The sequence below is a fragment of the Monodelphis domestica genome, chromosome 4 (assembly GCF_027887165.1).
Source record: "Monodelphis domestica isolate mMonDom1 chromosome 4, mMonDom1.pri, whole genome shotgun sequence".
Classification (NCBI taxonomy): Eukaryota; Metazoa; Chordata; class Mammalia; order Didelphimorphia; family Didelphidae; genus Monodelphis; species Monodelphis domestica.
The window spans coordinates 254,673,425-254,695,914 of record NC_077230.1 but is presented as its reverse complement, the minus strand read 5'-3'; the positions used below and the strand labels follow the sequence as shown (position 1 = coordinate 254,695,914).

At 37.7% G+C, this 22,490-nt stretch overlaps 1 protein-coding gene across 12 annotated transcripts in view; it reads left to right on the top strand.

The window, feature by feature from the left end:
- The first annotated feature begins 3,859 nt into the window (after positions 1-3,859).
- Positions 3,860-22,490, top strand: part of YAP1 (Yes1 associated transcriptional regulator) — a 153,346-nt gene continuing 134,715 nt past the window's right edge. For 6 of the 12 annotated variants that reach the window (XM_016433893.2, XM_007494968.3, XM_007494965.3 and 3 more), the window contains exons 1-2: positions 3,861-4,887; positions 9,137-9,387. In XM_016433893.2, coding sequence (XP_016289379.1) covers positions 4,555-4,887; positions 9,137-9,387 — 584 coding nt within the window. In that variant the 5' untranslated portion in view covers positions 3,861-4,554. Of the gene's footprint in view, positions 4,888-9,136; positions 9,388-22,490 lie in introns of all 12 variants that reach the window. The other 6 variants (XM_016433891.2, XM_016433892.2, XM_016433890.2 and 3 more) reach the window with 2 other exon arrangements.

Below are 22,490 nucleotides of genomic sequence, written 5' to 3'. Positions count from 1 at the left end.
AGTATTTCTGTATTCTATACTATCTGCAATTTTGTAATTCTGCATTCGATGCTTATTGGAATAAAATGCTAAAATTAGACCCTGGGGAGGAGTATGAGAATCTGGACCTGTGATGGGATCACTTTAAGGAATTCCCAGTACAGAAACTTCCCCCACCATTGTAGATTAGCAGTTTATTTGTCATTTATAGTTTGAGAGAGCTGCCTGGAAACTGAGATTAAGTAGTTTATGTGTCATCATGGAATCATAAGATCACACGTTTAGAGCTAGAAGAGACCTCAGAGGGCATCTGTTTAGTCCCTACAATTTACAGATGAGCATCTGAAACACAGAGATGTTAAGTAATTTGTTCAGAATCACATGGTAGTAAATGGCAAAGCCAACATTAAAAGCCAGGTTCTGACTCTAAATCCAATAGCTCTTCCACTGTACCAAGTTAGTTATTGAGCCAGTATGTATTGTAGATAGGATTTGAGGCCAGGCCTTCTTGACTTCAATATAGAAAAAGTATTGACCCTGGAATCAGAGAACCTGAATTCATTCACAGGCTCTGGCACCTCTATAACCTTGAGCAATCAATCAACAATCATCTATTGAGCCTCAAATTGACTCCTCTGGTCCTCTTCAAGAAACAAAGGGCAAGGGACAGCTAGATGGTTCAGTGGATAGAAAATCAGGCCTAGAGATGAGAGGTTCTAGGTTCAAATCTGGGCTCAGACACTTCCTAGCTGTGTGACCCTGGGCAAGTCACTTAACTCCCATTGCCTAGCCCTTATCACTCTTCTTCCTTGGAACCAATACACAATATTGTTTCCAAGACAGAAGGTAAGGGTTTAAAAAAAAAACAAACAACAAACAGAAGGGCAAGGGGCAGCTAGATGGCTTAGTGGATAGAAAGACAGGCCTAGAGATAAGAGCCTTGGGTTCAAAGCCAGCCTGGGACACTTCTAGGTGTGTGATACTGGGCAAGTCACTTAATCCCATTTGTCTAGTCTTGACTGCTCTTCTGCCTTGGAATGAATACTTAATATTGATTCTAAGAATTCTAAGATTCTAAGAAGGAAGGTACAGGTTTTAGAAAAACAAAAAAAAACAACAACTAAGTGCCAAGCACTGTGCTGTGCAGTGAGCATACAAAGCCAAAGATGAAAGTCAATGGCCAGACGTGTACTTACTTAGTTGTATGTTGAGCCCTCTCCAGAGCTGATTCTCCAACTCCTACTCAAAAGAGCCAACCTGGTCCCCAGTGGGTGGCTGATTACTATTCTCTCTCAGGGTAACCCCCAGGGACTGGAGATTTCTAATAATCTTCAGCCCTCCTCAGGGTTCTTCCCACTGATCACTAACTCATTTGATTAACTTTTAGAAAGGTTACTTTCTCACATAGAGCAAGAACCATTGGATCAAAACAATACCCCCCAAACCAGAGGTTCTCTTTCCCTTTGCACACTCAACAAGAAAGTGGGCTTAAGTTTAAACTACAGTAATAGGTAAACAGAGAGAAAGAGAGGATGCATGTGGCAAAGACTTAATTTATAGTTGCTGGATCCTGAGTTCTTTTTTCCTTTATTTCATTTAGGTCTCTATTGAGCTCCAGCTTGATACTTTTGTAGAGTCCATAGTTTGCACTCCTCTCCCCCTCTGATGGGACATGACTCCCAAAGCTGCCTTCCTTGACATGTCTGTCCTTCCGTATCCATCTCTTGGCACTTCCTCTGTCATCATCCCTTGTTTTCACTCATGGTGCTCCCTGCTATTCACTTCAGTTGCCATTGGCACCTCTGAAGGTGGGTTCTTCTGAAATTTGTGAGTTCCCAAGCCTGTAGCCTGGCCAGTTGTGTCTCAGGATCTATATTCACCCAGGACTAGGAAAAGAAATAGAGAAGCTGGGGGTTTACTATCACAGGGTGGCCAGGTAGGGGAACAAGCATACCTTGTTGCCATTCTTCAACAAGGCAGCTCCCAGCAGCTTACTCCTTTTGTACACACATTCACTTCTGACTCAACCACTCATGAGTCATCAGTCCTTCTGGCTCCTCAGCCAGTCAGAAGACTTTTTGTCACCACACAGCTACTCAGGCACTCATGGCTACAAGGAGTAGCACCAAACTTACACAAGTGGTTGAATTGGAAGCAGATAGAAAATAGGCTCAAAGGACTGAATCTTGTCAGGAAATAGTCATACCTCTTACAAGAACTTACGCGCGTGCACACACAGAGGTTAATTAACCTTCCTAAGGCTTAGTTCCAAATGTCCACATATATTTCATACATACATATATATAATATATATGTATATATTATATATATGTAAACCACTCTGGAACATGCCTTCATCTCCTCAGCCTGATCTACTCCCATAGCCTGCTGGTTGGCCTCAAATCTCCCCATTCCAGTTCATCCTCTTCTCAGACGTCAAATCTATCTTTCTAAAAAAGCAGATGTGACTGTCATCTCCTCTCCTTAATAAAACTCCAGTGTTTCTCTATTATTTTCAGGATCAAATATAAAATCCTTTGTTTGGCTTTTAAATCCCCTTATAATTTGGCCTTTTCCTACCTTTCCAGTTTTCCTTCACTTTATTGTCTCTGATCCAGTGACCCTGGCCTACTTGCTGTTCTTTTACCTGTCTGGGTACCTTTTCACTAGCTGACCTCCATTTCTGGAATGCTCTACCTCCCAGCTTCTTTCAGGACTCAGCTTAAATCCTGCCTCCTGGAAGAAGCCTTTCCTAAATCCCCCTACTCTGTGCTCCCTAACCCTCACTGCTAGAACCTTCCCTCTGAACTTAACTTTCCTTTATGCTGTATACAACTGGTATATACAATTGTTTACATGTTATCTCCATGAGAATGTGAGGAATTTTTTTTTTGCCTTTGTGTGTCCTCAGATCTTAACACAGAGTAAATATTTAATATATGCTTGTTGATTGCCTAATTCATCTATAAAACTAGTGGTCCCTTGGAGCTCTAAATCTATGATCTCTGCCTCTTGTAAATCTTTGGAAAATAGATTTTAAAAAATTAAAATTCTCTTGAAGATACTGTTTCTCCACACATATGCCAGGATCATATTATAGGTCCATTTGCAAGAGGAAGCCGCAGCAACAAAACTATTTGGTGATTTTTAACAATCATGCGATTTTTGTAACAATGTCTCAGGTATAGTTAAAAAGTTGAGGCTAGCCTTTTTTTTTTTCTTTAGGAAAGCAGCTTTTGATAAATTAAGATGAATTGTCATAAACAAAGTAAATCTGATATCTTCAATAAGTATACAGGCACCCCCAAACCACCTCTCTTCCTTTTTCAATAGATTATTCAGATAATTTTCTTATTCTGTAACTTCCTTTCGATTGGATAGATACAAATTAGGGAAAAATAAAGATTTTTGTTTATAAATGACCTTTACTCAAAATGTGAAAATATCCATAAAGACTAGGTAGGGCAAGCCCGGTCTGTTTTATGAGTTAGCAGCAATTATTGTTTCATAGTCTCAAGGCTGCTGCGTTAACTTCTTAATACACGAAGGGCTCGGAAATCAGTGCAGTTCCGTGGCTCTTTTCAACTTAAGTGATTTTACAAAACCAAAACGAACACAGTAAAATAAGAAGGGAGGGCTACGTGTATGAAAGGGAGATGGAGAGGGCTCCTCTGGGGGGAGTGGACCTCACAATGCACCCAAAGACATCCTGTAGTTGAAAGTAACCTTAATCCCTGGAGGGAAAAGCGATTTTAAAACCAGACTTGGGCCAAAGTGCTGCCTTCCACTAAAAGCAACACTGAGAAGTGGCCAGAGTTTCTGTCCCTTTAAGCAACCAGGGAGGATTAGGGTGAGGGGGAGATCTCCATCGCTGGGTAGTCACGTGAAGCAGGGAGAGAAATTGGAGGTCCCGGAGGTGGCTGGGAAGGAGGAACTTCGGGGGAAAGTTTTTTTTCCCCCCTTTTCCTTTTTTCTTTCTCTCCCCCTCCCTTGGGCGCGGATTCGGTGCGGGCGGGCGCGTAGAGGCAGGAGGAGGCGGAGTCGGCGGCCGGCTCGGTAGGGCAGTTCTCCAAAACTTTAGTTTTGGTGTCTGCTGAGAGTTTAGGTCTCAGTCGGGCGCAGCCGCCGCCGGGAAAAGAAAGGAAGGACGGAAGGAAGAAAAGGAGGAAGGAAGTAAAGAAGGGAAGGAAAAAAGAAAGAGAAAGGATTTTACCAGCCTGAATTCTGTAGAGGGGGTTCAGAGAAATAAGTTTTCTGGCGGCTAAAGTCCCAGACTGAGCCACTCCCGAAACTCTGGAGCGGCGGCCGGAGAAGAGCCCGGGGGCCCCAGAAGGGGCGGAGGGGTCGTTGCCGGGGATGCGGCACTGCCCCACAGACCCCCAGTTTTGAGACTAAGAAAAGAAGGAGGAAGAAGGAAAGGGGGTGCACCTTCGTTGTGGGGGCCCCGGTCTTCGTCGCCTCCTCCTCCCTCGTTCTCTAGTTGCGGGTCCGGGGCTGTCCCGGGCAGGCGGAACCCTCCCCTCGCCGGGTTAGGGGGTGCGTGCGGGGGGAAGGGAAGTGCAGGGTGGGAGAGCCATGGATCCGGGCCAGCAGCCACCGCAGCCGCCCTCCCAGGGCCAGGGGCAGCCTCCGTCCCAGCCCCCCCAGGGTCAGGGTCAGGGACCACCGACTGGCCCTGGGCAGCCGGCGCCCCCGGGGGCTCCCGGCTCCCAGGCTGCGCCGCCGCCGCCCCCAGCTGGGCATCAAATCGTGCATGTCCGGGGGGATTCGGAGACCGACTTGGAGGCGCTCTTCAACGCGGTCATGAACCCCAAGACTGCCAACGTGCCCCAGACAGTCCCCATGCGCCTCAGAAAGCTACCCGATTCCTTTTTTAAGCAGCCGGAGCCCAAGTCGCACTCCAGACAGGTAACAACGCTTCCCTTCTCTTCCACCTCAGTTTTCGAAAACTTAGCCCCACCTTAGGACTGGGGGAGACCCAGGAGTTCTGGGCTTGCAAGGGGTGGGGATGGGGGCTTGAAAGCATGGTCCTGATGGCCTGGCCCAGATGGGCTGGTCCCGGGGGCTCTCCAGGCACTGTAGATCGGAGTGGGACCAGAGACTAGAGAGTGGGGAAACGAATTGCCGGGACCAGGGTGGGGGTGTTAAACCTCTTCCCGGGCGACTTTCACACTCCTCCGGCCCCTCCCTGCTGCTGCTGTTCTGAGCTGAGATTTGTTTCCTCCCCCCACCCCACCCCCCGATTGTTCCCCACAGGTTCTATATAGCAGCGACAATTCTGGGGGTTGTTGAGATTTGTAGGACTTTGGAGAGGCCCCCCTTTTAATTTCCATTACCCTTTTTTCTCTCAGGTTGGCGGGAGGAGTTGGGGGATGTTTGTGGGGGGGCGGGAAGGGGAGGAGAAGGAGCTGGGAAGGGAGGAAGGGGGGGTGGGGTAAAGTTGCTGAGAGCTCTGTGCTACTTGGTGGGCTTGCACAATGCGAGCACCTCCCCTCCCTCCGCACCTTCCTTCCTTCCTTCCCCTGCTGGATGGAGGGGGAGGGGGAGGAGAAGGGGGAGGGGGTGAGTCTGGCATTTTGTGTGTGGGTGAGTTGCCAGCGGCAGCCTAGTTTGTGAAGTTGAGCTCTGGGCCCCCCTCTCCTTCGGGGCCTCTCAGTCCACATCAGTCTCCTGGGGAGTCAAATAATTGTTCTCTTGTTTTCCAACGTTGATTAGGGGGTGGGGGTTGAACCAGTCCATTTAGTTTCTTACTCTTTCTCTCTTGCTCTCTGCTCTTCCCGTTCTACACCCCCACCCCCACCCCAGAAAAGCATTTATTTCCGTCTTTCTCAGTCTTAGCACTTTTCAGACCTATGAAACGCAACTTCCACTCCAGAGACTTCCGAGACTTTTCCTGAAAGTTGTTTATGGAGTTATCCCTGCTAACCCTCCAGCACTTTTGTGCCTTAGATTCTTAGTTCCTTTCACTTTTAAGTTAGTCACATTCAGTTCGCCAGTTTTTTAAATTAAAGCACTGATGAAATAATTTTGAATGAGCTACTTTTGTTGGAGTTGCTTTTCACAATTTTTTTTTTAATACAGGCAGCCTTTGATATAATGCTATACAGGTTGACTCATAGGTTCAGCCTTTCCTACAAAGTCCAACTATGATTAAAAGTTAAATGTTTGGGAAGCGATGACTAATTCTAGGATAGCCATTGCTTTTTAATTCTTACTGGGGATATATATGAACATAGCTGCTTTTAAATATTCACCCCACTGCATTATTTATTGTTTAGGAGATTTCAAAGCCAAAAAGTTAAAGGTGCTTTCTAATGGAATTAACTATAAGGTAATTAAATTACCTTGCGTTAAAAATGCTAAACCTAGGTTCTTTTTCTTTCTCTGAATCTCTCACTCTCTACCTCCCCCTCCTCACTTCTCTCTCTTTCTCTGTCTGTCTCTGTGTATGTGTGTCTCTCTATCTTGTCCAAAATCTAATTTGTTTTCCATATACTGGTTTGTAGTTGGCCTTTGAGTAACTAATATAAAGAAGTTATCTTTCATATCCGTACTTCCATTTAACCTTAGTTAAAACTATCTAGAAGAATGCAGTAGATATGGGCCTTTTTGGTATCTAAAGCTCTCAAGCCTCTGAACATCTGGGAGGGGGGAGGGGGTTCTGGTAAAGAAAAGGAAGGGAAAAGTTGTTAATAACTACATGCCTTAGTAGACAAGTTGTGAAAAGTGGAGTTAGGGGTGCATCTTATCATGAATTCATTATATATTTATATACCCTTTAGCAATATCCAGCTGGCAGCCAAAAAAATTATAGAAAAAGCTGCAGAATAGATTCCCTATTTTAAAGTCATCCTATAATAACTTTTTATTAAAAAGAAGTGGAGCTGCAAATGGTCTGTCCTCCAAATACCACACCAATATATGAGCCAATTAAATACTACAATAATTGCTTCTGGTAGTTTGTTTTTTGGATGCATTGGCTTTATAACCCAGTTTATAATCCAAAAATCATTAATTGGACCTCAGTAAGGTTAATAACTGTTGTGAATTTGCTTTGTCTTGTTGCTGCTTAACATATCAAGAAAAGTTCACACTGACCATGAATTGAAATTTAAAGGCTAGTTCTAATTTAAGGCATATGCTATATTGTACTAATTTCTTCCTTTTCCCTTCATTGCCCATAGGAATTTAAGAAATTCCAGGCACTGGGTAATAAATTTCATAAATTTTACCTGATTGTGATCTCTGATCAGTTCTACATTATATGTTCCTAACTAACTAAATTAACATTTTAAGCATCCTGTGGATCCTAGTTTTAGAGCTGGAAGGTCCTCTACTTCAACTCCCTCATTCTACAGATTAGGAAACTGAGGACTCAAGCTGCCAAGTATCTCATTATTTAGGTGCAGAGATGTGGTAATAACTTTAATTTAAATTCAGCTTCAAATTTGGGGTGTTTTTTTCACTTGGTTAATGAATTTTCTGTTGTCAGAAACAATGTTAGCATTGTTTAAAAGTTGTTTTAATTGTGCTACTTTATTGATTGGAATTTGTTCATAATGTGGAAGTAAAAACAGACTGTTGCTCTACTGGAGAGGAATGGCTGATTAAAAAACAATTTATTTGAATACTGAGATCTTGAGTAGCCACTGGTACCTTAAATTTTTCTGAAAGAAAAGAACACCTTTTTTTAATCTTATTTCTGATTTTTTAATTAAATTCTTAAAAGCCTTTTTTACTTTAGGCTTATTTTATAAAATATGCCCTTTAAAAGTTTATAATATGAATTAAACATATATAAGGGCACTGAGGTGGAATTGGTGGACCATCTAAACAGACTGCCACCTAATTGAGCACCTTATACAAATCACTTCACTTCTTTGGACCTGCTTCCTTATCAGTCAAATGAGCATTTATTAAGCAGCTACTATTTTTCAAGCATTGTGCTTGATGCTTAAGATATAAACAAAAATGAAATCCTTAGAGAGGTTCCTTCTCTTGAGTTAGGTGGCACAGTGGACAAAATGCTGGATTTGGTATCAGGATGACTTTTGTAAAGTTAAAAATACCATTTCAGTAACTATGTGTTCCTGGACAATCTTTCTCAGACTCAGTTTCTTCATGTGTAAAAAGGAGATGATAATAGCACCTCCCTCATAGGTTTGTTATGAGAATCAAATAATATATTTGAGAAGCATTTTGCAAACTTTATAAAGTGCTGTATAAAATGCTAGTTATTCTAACAGGTAGATAGAAGATCTATCATATATTCATGCATTCATATAAATACATACTAGGTAATTTGGAGTTGGGGAAACCCAACAAATAGCTGAGAATAGAAAAGGCTTCACATAGAAAGTGGTGCTTGAGCTGAGTTTTTAGGAAACAAAGAATTCTAAGAATTAGAGGTGAAGAGACTGCTTTCCAGACATGAGGGACAGCCAGAGGAAAATTATAGATTGGAACTCTAGTGTGTTCTCATGTGTGAGCAAGAAGCTACTCATCTGTATGTAAAGTTCTGAGGTAGTTGTAGGGCTCATATCATCATAGATCTAGAATACTACTAAGGGACTATTCCTTTACATATGGAGTTTTAAACCTGAACTTGCTAAGCTTTTTTTTTTCATTTTATATATTTACAAACATCATTCTGAAAAGATGTCCATAGGCTTTACTGATAATTTATGACATACAAAAGAGGTAAAGTCCCACTTTAGATTGAACTAAACTTTGTATTTATTAAAGTTCAGATTTAAATCAGATGACGTACAACATCTTTATAAGAATGCTATACAGTTTTTTTTTCCCTAAGTCCAACTAGGATTTTAGTCATAGCTGTGTCACTTACTTGGTAAACCTTAGGCAAGTCACTTAATTTATTTGAGCTGAAATTTCTTCACTTAAAAACAAAACAAAACAAAACAAAAAGACCAGAAGATCATTGTTCTGCCTACTTCACAGGATTGTTGAGATCAAGTAAGAGAATGTATGTGAAAATGCTCTCAAATCTATAAAGCACTATAGAAATTGCAGGCATTATTTATTCCTGGGTCAAGTACTAACCACTGAAAATTCCTTTAGTATCATAACATGTTACTAATATTTTTCTGTGGAATAATATTCTAATGAAAGCAATTTTTTTTTAAATTTCTGTCAGGCCAGCACTGATGCAGGAACTGCAGGAGCCCTGACTCCTCAGCATGTTCGAGCCCATTCCTCTCCAGCCTCGTTACAACTAGGGGCTGTTTCACCCGGGACACTTAGCCCTTCTGGAGTAGTCTCTGGCCCAGGAGCTGCACCCACTGGCCAACACCTTAGACAGTCTTCTTTTGAGATCCCAGATGATGTACCTCTACCAGCAGGCTGGGAGATGGCCAAGACATCATCTGGCCAGAGATACTTTTTAAAGTAAGTAAAACTAATTGAGGGATAGGAGAGGTAAGAAATCTTCAGTTTTTTTTTTTAAATAAAACTTCAGATGCATTTAACTTTGCCTTGACTATGCCAGCCCCTTCAATCTTTAGCAAAACTTCTAGAAAAAAATAAGTGTGCTCTTACTGCTTCTCTTTTATGCTTTGAAATACTCTTGGTGGCCTCATAAGCTCCCATGGATTGAACCATCATCTTGATAGAGATAATTCTCAAATATCTTTGTCCAGCCCTTCTCTCTTGACCAAATTCTCTAACCAGATGATGTCCTGTTGGACATCTTAAACTGGATGTCTTGTAGACATCTCAAACTTAACATTTTCCAAACTGAATTTATCTTTCCTAGGTATCATCCTCAGATTTTTATTCATACAAACTCCCTTAATACAGGACACCCCCCCAACCCCCAGCCAGTCTATTCTCAAGTCTTGTCATTTCTGCCTTACTTAACATCTCTTCCTATCTGCCCCATTCTCTCCTCTGATACTGGCAGCAGCATGGTGGAGGCCCTAGACACTTCGTGTCTGGTTGCTGTCACTTTCTGGTTAGTCTCAAGTCTTTCCTCCTTTGGCCTATTCTTTGAGCTGTCAGATTGATCCCCGACACACTCCATTTTACCTTTAGGATCCAGTCTAAAATCCTGTTTGACTTTTAAAACCCTTTAGAGCCTAGTCCTTTCCTCCCTTCCTCCACCCCCAATATACTCTGCAATATAGCGGCACAGTATTCTTTGCTCTCCTTCCCTCATGGCACTGTCTCCCAGTTCCAGGACTTCCATATCTGTCCCTCATGCCTGGAATTCTTCATCTCCTCCCATCACCTGCTGGCTTCCTTCTCTGAGAAGCCTTCCCCATTCTCTTCAGTCTGAGTGCCTTCCTTCTGAGAATAACTCCAATTTACCTGAAAAATATCTTGTTTGTATATAGTTGTTTATTATCTCCCCCAAAGAGATTGTCAATTCCTTGAAAACAGGGATTCTGGTTTTTTGCCTTTTTTTTTTTTGTATCTCTAGTGCCTGGCACAGAATAGGCACTTATTGATTTTACTTTTCACCAATATATTCCCCAGTTCTGTATAATTTGATATATTTTGTTCCTTGTCTATTTACTTAGAGTGAAATTATGGAAACGTAATCGTTTCTGCCCTCCTTTGCTCTTTGTGTGTTGTCTCCCTGTTTCAGATGTGTTTCTTATAGACAGCATACTGTAGGATTCTGGTTTTTGATCCATTTTGCTATCTGCTTCTGTTTTATGGGTAAGTTCATCCCATTCACATTTACAGTGGTGATAATTAACTATATATATTTCCCTCCCTCATACTTTTACCCTGTTTAGTATTTTTTCTCTCCTTTCACTCTGTGCCTCCTAATAAGTGGTTTACTTTTGAGCAATGTTTCTCCAAACCCATCTTTCCTTTTGTCCATGTCCCCCTCCCCTTCTCTTATCCCCATCCCTTTCTCCTTCGCTATAGGGTAAGATAGAGTTCTCTATCTATCTGAGTATGTATGTTATCCCCTCTTTGAGCCACATCTGATGAGAGGAAGATTCAAGGGTTGCCCACCATAGGGTAAGATAACCACATTCAGTGGTCTTTGTATTTCTTCAAAGTTTAGCTTCCTTGATGTTGCTGTGGAGGTGGTTTCTACTGAGCACTCTTTTCTCCTCCCTACTTTCTCCTTTTCTGATTCTGACATCTCTGGCTGTCCTTTCTTGATCACCTTAGCCAGTGCCTCTCCTCCTTCCTCCTCCTCCTCCTCCTCCTCCTCCTGCTCCTGTTCCTTCTCCTTGAGTCCTGGTGGTTTCCAAGGCTCTTGTCTTTTTGCCCATTCTCTTCCCCTGGTGAAATTGTCCAGTTAAAGTCCCAAATAACAGCACCTGGATGGGCTCTTCCTTCATTCCAGTTTTACATAAATAACTATCATTTATATCCTAAATTCAAAATCTGTTCTTTATGCCAACTTGCAGGTTTCTTTTTGTGACATTTCTACATATATATATACCATATATATATGTGATAACATATTTTCTCTCTGTTCCCTTTTCTTTGTCTTGACAACCATGGCCACTACCCTATCTAAGGGCCTTATGACCTTTTACCTGGAGTATTTCATTGGCCTCTTTGATTAGCTCCTCTTTTCCAATCTATCCTTTACATGCCAAAACAAGGTACAGGCCTGACCATGTCCCTCCCTTGTTCAGACTCTGAGATCCTTAGCTTGACATTTAAAAGCCTCCACAAAAACAGCTCAACCAAGATTTATCTCTGACCTTTTTGGTCTTTCCTGATGTAGATGCTTTAAGTAGTTTAGTAGGTTCATTTCACAGATGAGGAAACTGAGGTCTAGAGTTATTCAGTATATGGTAATAGGCCAAACTAGTGTTACAACTGGGACTCAAATTCAGATATCCAGTTTCCTTTCTCCTATGCCTCTGAAGCTGGTTCTAGCCTCCCTTTCTAGTATAATTTCTCGCTCTTCTCCATCACTCACTAAAAGTTAAGTTTAATGAGAATATAACATTATTCTGATATCTCATTCGGCATCATATCTTATGTATTCTTCTTTATATTTGATATGGAACACATTTTTACATTTACCTATTGAAATCTCTTCCTTTATTCCTCAGCCTAGATATCACTTACTCTTTTATGTCTTCTCTGAATTCCCACCTTTATTCTCTCTCTCACCGTTAAATTGAACTTACCACATTTTCTTGGAGCACTTTATCTGACTCTCTTCTTTACCCTATTGAATTATATGCCTTGTATTATTTATTTGTGCCTTATTTCACCTATTAGATTTTAATCTCTTTGAAGGCAATAATTATTTTTTCCATCTGTGTGTGCCCAATACTTTCATAAAGCAGATGCTTAATGTGAAATGAAAATTTAAATGAAATTTTATATATAGTATGAAATATGTTCTGGATGTTATATTATCATATACATGTACACATATATATGTACACATGTCCTTTTAGGAATTACCCAATGAGATTCATAGCTGAGCTTTTGTATGTCTTGATCATTTTCTTTATTGCGATGCTTTGCAAAAAAAAAGTGTTTTAGTTTTGTGATATTTTAAGAGCTTGATGGATTTTTATTTACAAAGGTTTTTGCTTTGTAAAGCAAAAAAATTTTTTCTTTGTAGCAGTTTTGAAATTCTTGTTTTTCAAACCTACTTACCTCAGACAAAAACATGAATGTATGCTATGTTATTTTCAAATGGCAAGAATTATGGGCAAACCAACAATCATTAAATGTATATCTTATTAGTATTACAACACTAAATTTATTTCTGTTTGAGAGTAAATATTGTCAGAGGAGAAATATTGTAAAGAGTATTCAGATTTGTTCTTTTTTGAGTTTGTGGATTTAATTTCTGAGTTTGTATCTTTTGTTGAAATCTTCACATAAATTATTTTTTGATATGTAAGCCATTGGAAATGGGTGGTTTTCTTTAAAATCTGATGATGTTAACTTCAGATTTCAGGAGACTTGCCTTTTTTTTAATGGGTCTCCACCAAGATGGTGAAGTGACCCTGAAGTGTTTTAAGAAAATATGAAAAGTGTAGTTGAATATATCAGTATTTGAAATGAGATAACATCTCTAACCTTTTTGCTTCATGTGTTTTGAATCAAATCTTATGCAAAGTATTTCTACATACCCCGAATATTAATGGCTAGAGTTTCTTTGAAGGAAACTTACTCTTTTAGATATATAATATTTAGGCAATTTGATATTAATTTTTACAAAAATCACCTGACCCATAACATTCTTTGTTAGATTTATTTGAGTCTTGATAAGATAATAAAAAAATAACCTACGTTGTGATTGTTAGTTTGTAGTATGAACTACTAGAATTATTCTTTATTTCAGATAATTACACTCATTACAGTGATTTTACTATGTGGGTGTGCCTTAATATTCACTTTTTGATATTATCTCTAGGTGGTTTGTTTTTTGTTATCTTCCATCTTACAAAACACATTTGCTCTCTTAAGTGACCTTTTGCTAAATGAGTTTTTAAGTTTTTGGCAATTTATTCTTATACTCATTCAAGTGAAGAGCAGAGGAAATGAATTGATCTTGGAGAGTTTCTACAGTTTCTTTTCCTCTTCTCCACAAGTTTTTTTTCTTTTTTTTGTCCTTTTCTTGGTGTCCTGGTATCCATTTCAAAGGGTCAGGTTTCAACAAGAACAATAAAGGGCCTGAGACTGGAAAGTACACACAAGTCTGGCAAACTCATCTGCATGGTCCAGACCGCTTGTTCTCTAGCAGACATCCAAAGTCAATGATTGAAAGAGCGGCTAGCTGTGAAGGATGGGTCTTGAAGGGGAAAGGAGTGGAAACAAACCAGGTTGTTAGGAAGAAAAATAAAGGCTGTACTTTTTGAACCTCTCCCTGCTGGGTCACATGCTGACCTGGGGAGATTTTAAACAGCTTAATAGGCTGTTTGCTTTCTGCTTTCCTTGGTTGGTGCTGTTGGGAGAATGGGGAGTTCTGTTCACACTTAAAGGATGACATTAATAGTCTCTTAGTAATTTTGCATCCTATAATATTTGTAAATTGGTCAGTCTATTGTTATATAAGTTAGAAGGTGTAAAACTATTATTTTGAATTTTTTATATAAATGCTTTGAGGACACTGGATGTTTATTCAGAACAGCTTACTTGATATCTTTATGTTAGCCATAAATTTAATTGAAGTGGAAACTGTCAAATATCTTTCTTAGGTGCTAGAAATACCCACTTGCTAATTATTCCTTTTAATACTTTAATTACATTTGCAACTTTAAAGAAAAGTTTTTTCATTACAAAGGAAGATAATATTCTTCTACTTTTAATTTTCAAATTTTCTGGTCACATTTTAAGAGAGACTTTGAAACAACTGCTTTTATGTCCAGAGAAGGGGGTAACTGGCAATTTACATCCAGATGAAGGGATCCAGAGGCCAAAATGAATGAAAAATGTTAAAGGAAATGGAAATTATAGCAAAGACTGAAGAAAAGCAGATTAGAGGGAATATACAACTATTTTTAGATATTTGAAGGGTTCTTGTCTGAGAGATTAGACCAATTCTATATAACTCTGAAGGTCAGAGTCTAATTTAACCAGTAGTAAGAATTACAAGGAAACATATATAGAATTGGTGTAAGAGTGTTGGTGCAGGTTTTGTTTTGTTTTGTTTTTTCTTTAAAGGAATTTATCTTGCTTTGTGAGTTTGAGTTCCTTGATATTGCAAGTATCCAAACAGAGACTTAAATGACACTTTATCTGGGATGTGGTTGGAAAGACTCCTGCAGTAAAAGTTGAGCTAGATGATCTCTTAAGATTCTTTCCAGCTCTTAAATTTATATAATATCCTAGGTGGCATCTCTTTGCTTAATGAATTGTGTTGTGCTGTGTATTGTGTTGGTGGAGGCTGGGAAGCAAGGTCATTTATATGTTAAACTTTTCTAATTTCCCTGTAACTAAACTGTGATTGTTGTATAGTCACCGGGAATCACTCTAGGATATATGAATTGATGCTTATGGCATCTCAGAATAGTAGTTGATTGGATAGAGATAACTTAATAATATCTGTCATCAAGGCCAGTCTGAATTGAGAGAATCTAAAGTGTTGAAGGTTTAGTGGCAAATTATTTGAAAATTTCAGTTTTACAACAGCAAGTTCACTTTTTTAATGCTTTTTTCCCTTTTACTGAAGTAATGTTATTTATAGAATATTGATTAGAATGTCTAATAGTTTAGAATTAGAAAAGGAAAATAAATTGAAATTTTGAAATGTTCAGTGGATGCTAGAATTAAAAACCTAGCAATTATGCTTATTCATTTTTAAAAGCATAGTCTCCTTCCCAGTGTGTTAGAAGCCATGACAACAAAAAAAATGGCATAAAGAATACATCTTCTTTGATATTTGAAGAGAAAACTATTGATATAGCAATGTAGAAAATTCAGGGTAGATTCATAAAATACATTCATTTCAACAAAAATTTTCTCTTATATAATTTTGTTTGATTAACTTGGATAAAACTACATTTTAGTTAACTAAAACTTAAGCATATTTAGAGGGATGTTAACTTAGTGTATAGATATTTTTGTAAATTGGCTGAATTCTTAATAAGTGATGGGATTTGTTTGAATGGATAAAGGAGTTGGCTCTGGATATACCATTATACTACCATAGATAGACTAGTTGGTTTCAAGATCTTTTCCATTTTCCCACCTTTACACTACAGAGTTATTAAACAATTTTCAAATAGTATTTAATAGTATTTTTAAAGATATCTAGAAGAAATTTTAAGGAGTGAGCTTTCATGGAACAAGGCTTCTACCTTATCTTAACAAAAGTTATCATGGAGGGGTAGTTAGAATGTAACGAGTAGTCTTTTCTCTTTTTTTGTATATCACCCATACCTGATAAATATGTGCAGTACAGATAATCATATTTGTCTGGTTTTACTTACTTTACAACTCAATGCTTCTCTAGATTGTAACACATGGAATTGATGCCAAAAAAAAACAGCCCCCAAATCTCAACAATCCTACTAATCTTTCCACTATTCTGAAAATAAATATTGCTCACCCCAGCTGTCTTATAGTTTTCCCTCCAGGAAATAGTTCTTCAAGTAGTTGGTCAACAACTTCCTATTTCTTTATGAACTGCTGAATGACTTCCTGATTTAGTTTTCAGTATCATCTATGGGTGAGATGAGTATTTATCTACTGAGATTAATTTTTATCGTCAGATATTTTTTATAGTCATTTATCATGTTAAAATTACTATTTTGTTAAAATAACAAAATGTTAAAAAATCACGATCTATGGGTATTTATGATTTACAAAATTAATGCAAATTTTTCAGATCTCAAACCAAATACGTAAAAGTACTAGCATATTAGAATTATTCTCATGTTAAATTTTTTGAGTTTCTTTTCTCATTTAAATGTTTTTTATCTATGGGAAGACGAGACGGACATCATGCACTCTGGGTAAATAAATACAAAATATACCCAAAGTATAATAATACAGAGCATTGGATTTAGTCACTTTGAGATCTTGGATTAGATGACCTCTTAAATTTCTCTCAGTTCTAAATTCTTTATTCTGTGAACTGGGGGGGCGGGATGGAGATGGTACCTGAACTGAGCCTTGGGACTGAGCATGGGACTTTAAAAGGTGGGGATGGAGAGGATTTCAGGCATGAGGGAAACTATTCCACAACAGTGGAATGTCATGTATTGGAAGGAATAACTGTCAGAAAGTAATGTAAAATCAGTCTAAAAAGATAGATACAAATGTCAAAGAAAAGGTTTTGTTAATTAAAATGATACATGGTACAACTCGGATTTCATGTCCTCAGCATTAACTACTTTTCAGCTTTTTTTGGCCCTTTACCAGTATAGAGCTTAGTACTATTTAGATATTAATTGCATCTTGAAATTCAAAATGTCTTTTAATACTTTATTCTACTTCAGAAAGGTGGCCTAGATTTTTATTGCCTACTGCAAACTTTTGTAAATGTGTATAAATTGAGAAAGCCAAATAAAATATTCTGGCCTGTGAGTATTCTTGACACAGACTTTTGTGCTTCCTCCATTACTACTTGCCAAGTAGTAATATTATGAACACATACAGTATGTTTTGTATATTTAATGATTTAGCTGTTACATGAAGTTTCTATGTCCTGATGTAATTAAAGTGTGCTATATTAAATGTAACTTGTATGAGTTCCCTTTAAAAATGAAGACTGTAATTTGGCCATTAAATGTTGATTGGATTGCAAAAACAGTTCAACTTGCAATCACATAAAGTATTTCCATATATAAGGGGAGGGAAAGTCTCCTCCTATTTGTCTTGGTATTGAGACTGAGTGGGAGAGAGATGAAAGTGTACCCTTAGCTCTCTGTAGTGTGCTTACAGTCAGCTCAGTGGGTGGGCATCAATGGAGAGAGTGAGCCACAATACCACACTGATTTAGGGGGGAAAACCCTAGAAGAACACTGTTGAATACTCTGTCATGCTCTTTTTTTTTTTATTCATGTGAAAGAAGAAAAACAGTCTGAAGATAGTGGATGTGACTAAGTAAATAGGACACATAATTAATCTAAATCAATAAGTAGTAACTATGTTAGTGTAAGCAATACAAAGTTTAATTGGTAGCATAGATATTCAAAGAGAGTAAGCTCAAATGCCTGCATACGGCAAGGAAACTTTAGAAAGTTAACTATTAAGCAAATTTGTGATTTTTTTAAAATTCAAAGTTTTTTTAAAAACGTAGCTTTGGATCATTCTTTAATAATAATATAATGAAAGGTTTTTTAAAATTTGTAACTAGAAAAATATTTAAAAGCATAGATAATTTTTAAAACAAAATCTAAAAGGATTCATTTGTCTTTTCAAGTGATTATGTTAAATCACATGTAACTCCTTTAGTTTAGACTTGATACAAATCAAGGTAAGATCATTATTTTTTCACTTGTGCTTTGGCCCAAACTTCTTCAAATTTAGTTAGTGTCTCCAATAGTAGCATAATTTAACCATTTATTGTTGCATGAAAGTTTGATAAGATATTATTATCTGAAAGCAAGTAACAATAGGAGCTCTTAAAGAGCAATGCAGATTGGTTACAGCAGTGACTAAATGAGGCAGTCCTTGCAGAAAAGGGTTTCTGCTTCCAGGATTAATAAGAACTTCAAACCATGAAAGGGACATTACTGTTTTTATGAAGAAGAATTGCTTCATGGCTCTGGTCAGTCAAGTACTGTAAGCACTGAGTTTCCTGGGAACAAGTACTGCCACCATGGAAGCACTTTTATTTGCTCAGGGCTTGACCTTTTCCAAAGGCAAACAAAAGAAGTTTGGTATAAATCACAACACTCTTCTCTCCTTGCCTTAACATTCTTAGAAGTAAGGAAAAGTGCTTGATTCAATTGTTTTAATCCTCATTTGGTTTATGGCATAGGAAGGATTATGATCTATAGCCTATTAAGTTATAGACCTTTGTTGCTAACATTGCAAATTAGTGAAATTATGGTAATTTTGAAGTTTTATTAAAATTCTAAGGCTCTCTCCTTCCCTTTATAGCCTCTTTATGCAACAATTGTGGTTAGTGTTATTAGCTGACTTTATCCTGATTTGTGGTGTAATTTTTCAGTCAGTTTATGAGTAGTTTTTCAAGTCCCATCTGTGCTATCAAATTCCTTTGAACCATTTCAGACCTGATTTGTTGCAATCTTTCTTTCTTTCTTATTTTTTTTTTTTGGACAGGAGATTAAGTCAGTGACCTATTCCTTCTCCCTATGTTTTGGGATACCTTTGCTTTTAAAAAAAACAACAACAACTGAATTTAGATGTCTAAAGTTATATTTTTGTTAAGCATGTGAAATATTATTTGAAGAAAACTGCTTTGTCGTGAGGATACAAAATTCTTTGATACAATAGAGAAGAAAATGATTTGAAATAAAGTTCCCAGATTATTGAGAAGTGATTGTCAGATCTAGCAGGCATTTGTGGGCAGGAAGTAAAAGAAGATATGATAGATGAGCAGAATCTCTGCAATTGAGAGGAGTTATTTTTTATCTCATGTTCATGGAAATGTTGTCATTGATATAGGAGTGTCTAATTTTAGAGAATAATTGTCTTTAAGTAGAATTTGTATAAATCTAGTTCTTTTAAATATACTGAGTTTGCTTTTTAAAGGAATTTTTTAGTGAATCTCTGAAAAATTATTATAATATGTGGAATCGTAACCTATTTTACCAGTTTTATTTTCACATTTTGAATGTTTTCTTTATAAAATTGAATGTTCTCATTCAGGATTTGAAATCAATGTGTAACCTGAAGGCAACTATACTTTTGAAACTCAAAATCGAGATATGTAATCTGACAGAAGACACTCAAGCCTTGTTAAAAGTACATTTTTTTCCCTGAAATCTGACAGACATGTTCACTTTACACATGGTCCAAGGGCTTTGTATCACACAGGATATGTATCCTAAAGAGAACCTTAATTATGTCTAGTGGAACAAATGGGGGTAATTGCATTTGGGCAACTAAACCATAGTTGTATCTATAATATTAAAGATTTTTCCATCTTTGAGTATATGATTTTTGTGGGTCTTCCTATTTATTATAAGCAGTTTAAATTTAGTACTTTAAAAGAAAGCACATATAAGCAGAAAACTAACAAGCCCAGTCTTTTAAAAACAAACATATTATCTTTTCAGAGAAACATGGAATAATAAAATAAATAATCTTTACACTACCCTTAATATAGCTCAGTAAGCATTTATTGAGCCCTTAACATGCCTACCACTGTGCTGGACACATGTCAATATATGAAAAACTCATTGTCCTCACAGACCTTAAATTGTTGCTTCCTCTTCCCTAAAGGCAATTGGGAAGATTGCTTTTCTAAGCCATCTTATCTTGAAAAGACCCAGCCTTAGATATACATCAACTTGAGTGTTTTAAGGAGAGTATTTACTACCTAGAAAGGATACTATATCATCCTATGAAAAAGTAAACAGTGCTAGGAACTAGATCACAGTTTCAGGAGGATCTGGATTTAAATTAGAGTAAATATAGGCATAGTTGGTGTGATAGAAATGGAAAGGAAATATGTGATACCTTGGTGTTACCCTTGTCCTGGGGCAAGCTGAATTACCTTTTCAAAGATTATCTTGCTTAGTTAAATAAAAAGAATATTCCTTATAGAAATATATTTCTTTGATGATAAGCAGCATGGTTAGATGGGAGTTCACATGAAAAAGGCACAGAGGAACGTTAAAAGAATTATCACCTCCAAGTAAGTCAACAGGGCAATCTTTAGGCTAAAGGCCCTTTTCTACCAGTTTTTCAGTAGGTTTCATAGGTACTAAAATAAAGATTCAGGAGGCTCTCATTCCAGTAAGCCAGAAATACTATACTAATAGGTTGTTTATCATGGGAGAGGAATGTTGATTCTGAGAAAAAATAGGTATTAAATTTATCTGTCATATACTCAGTGAGGAGCTATACTATAATGTTATAGATGATAGCTAGCTAATGGGGGAAAGGAGAAGTGGCAGAAGGAAAGCTTTTTTTTTTTTTTTGAAGAAGAAGAAATGGAAGATTAGTAGAATGTTGGGTTTTCTCGCTGAAAGTAAAGGAAGTTATTTTTACCTTATGCTTCTAGAGATGTTGTCTATCGGTAAAGAGGCATCCAATCCAGAGTAGGTTTATGTGCCAAGCTTATTTGATAATTACAACAACCTGGGGAAATGGATGTTAGTCTAATCCACATTTTATAGTTGAGGAAACTGAGGCAGACAATTTAGCAGGTATGTTGCTCAATCACCCACCTGAGCTAGTTAAGTATCTGGGCTATAATTTGAACTCAGGTCTTCCTGACTTCAGAAAGTTCAATTCATTGTACTACCTCACTGCCTCTAGATGTGCACTGGAGCCCAGTGGGGAATTAATGCTTTGCTAATGATTCAGTCACCTTTTGAAACTGATCAAATACACTGGGATAACTTTTTAAAAGCAAAGGTAATACCTATACAGCAGAATTGGCTGAATTACAGAGGTTTCTCTTGTTATAATACACATGTCCAGACCAATATAGACTATGTTTCCTCTAGAATTTTGGTTGGAATCCAGGTGATGTAATCAAATCCTTTTTAACCCCTCATAACTAGTGGGTGTGCAGATATTCCTGTTAGGACCAGTACTAGTTTCTCCTTGTGGATGAGGAAATAACTGTTGCCTTTTGGCACTGGTAATAAATTAATATCATTGTCCTTGGTATTTGAAGCTGACCCCAAGTTAGAGTGACTGAACAGATTATGGGACCAGCAGACATTTTCCACACTTTGTGTTTGAAAGCTTTTTTTTTTTCAACTATTACCTCTAACTTGCTATCACTAACAATAGTGAAAAGCTCTAGAAATTACTAACACAGGAAGTAGAAACCATTTATTGAAGTGGAAATCTTGGAATTTATGATGGAGCCCTTGATTTTGAAAGATGAAGTTCAAAAAGAAAAACGTGGCCTTCCATGTCCTAAAATCTTGGCAAGAAAGTCAGTTCAAGGAGCAGAAGCAGGAAATCATTATACACAGAGACTGATACACTGTGGTACAATCAAAGGTAATGGACTTCTCCATTAGGGTCAATGCAATGTCCCTGAACAATCTGCAGGGATCTAAAAAACACTATCCACAAGCAGAGGATAAACTGTGGGAGTAAAAACACCGAGGAAAAGCAACTGCTTGACTACAGGGGTGGAGGGGATATGACTGAGGAGAGACTCTAAATGAACACTCTAATGCAAATACCAACAACATGGAAATGGGTTCGAATCAAGAATACATGTGATACCCAGTGGAATCAAGTGTCCGCTATGGGATAGGGTGGGGGTGGTGGGGAAGGAAAAGAAAATGTTCTTTGTTTCCAATGAATAATGTTTGGAAATGACCAAATAAAATAATGTTTAAAAAAAAAAAGAAAGTCAGTTCAAGAGACATGGGTAATGAAAACTCCAGAAAAATAATTGATTTAATAGCTACAATTTAAAAAAAAAAAACAATAACTTTGAGAGACATAAGAACTATGATCAATGCTGTGACCAACAGTGATTCCAAAAAACTGATGGTGAAGGATGCTACCCACCTTTTGGCAGAGATATAATGGATTAGAGATACAGAATAAGACATTTTTGGACATGATTTGTATGTACGTACATACGTTTTTCCTTTACTAAACTTATTTGTCATAAGAGAGGGTACTGTTTCTTTTTGGAGGAGTTGTCACAATGTCCAGGGCTTACCACAATACCTGGAAATAGTAGGTGTTTATTAATAGATGTTTATTGACTATGCTAATGCTACCAACAAAAGGAAAGGAAGAAAAGTGTCACTGAGAATTCTTGTTTAATCCACAGAAGAAAGTTCAGAGTGAAACATAGACAAGCAGGACAACTTTAAACTTATGTGATGAATTTATTATATACTTTAAAAGGAATCTCAGGTCCTTTACCCCTATCCTATCTTACTCATATCTTACTCAATTCTTGGTCCTGGATTAATACTGCCATT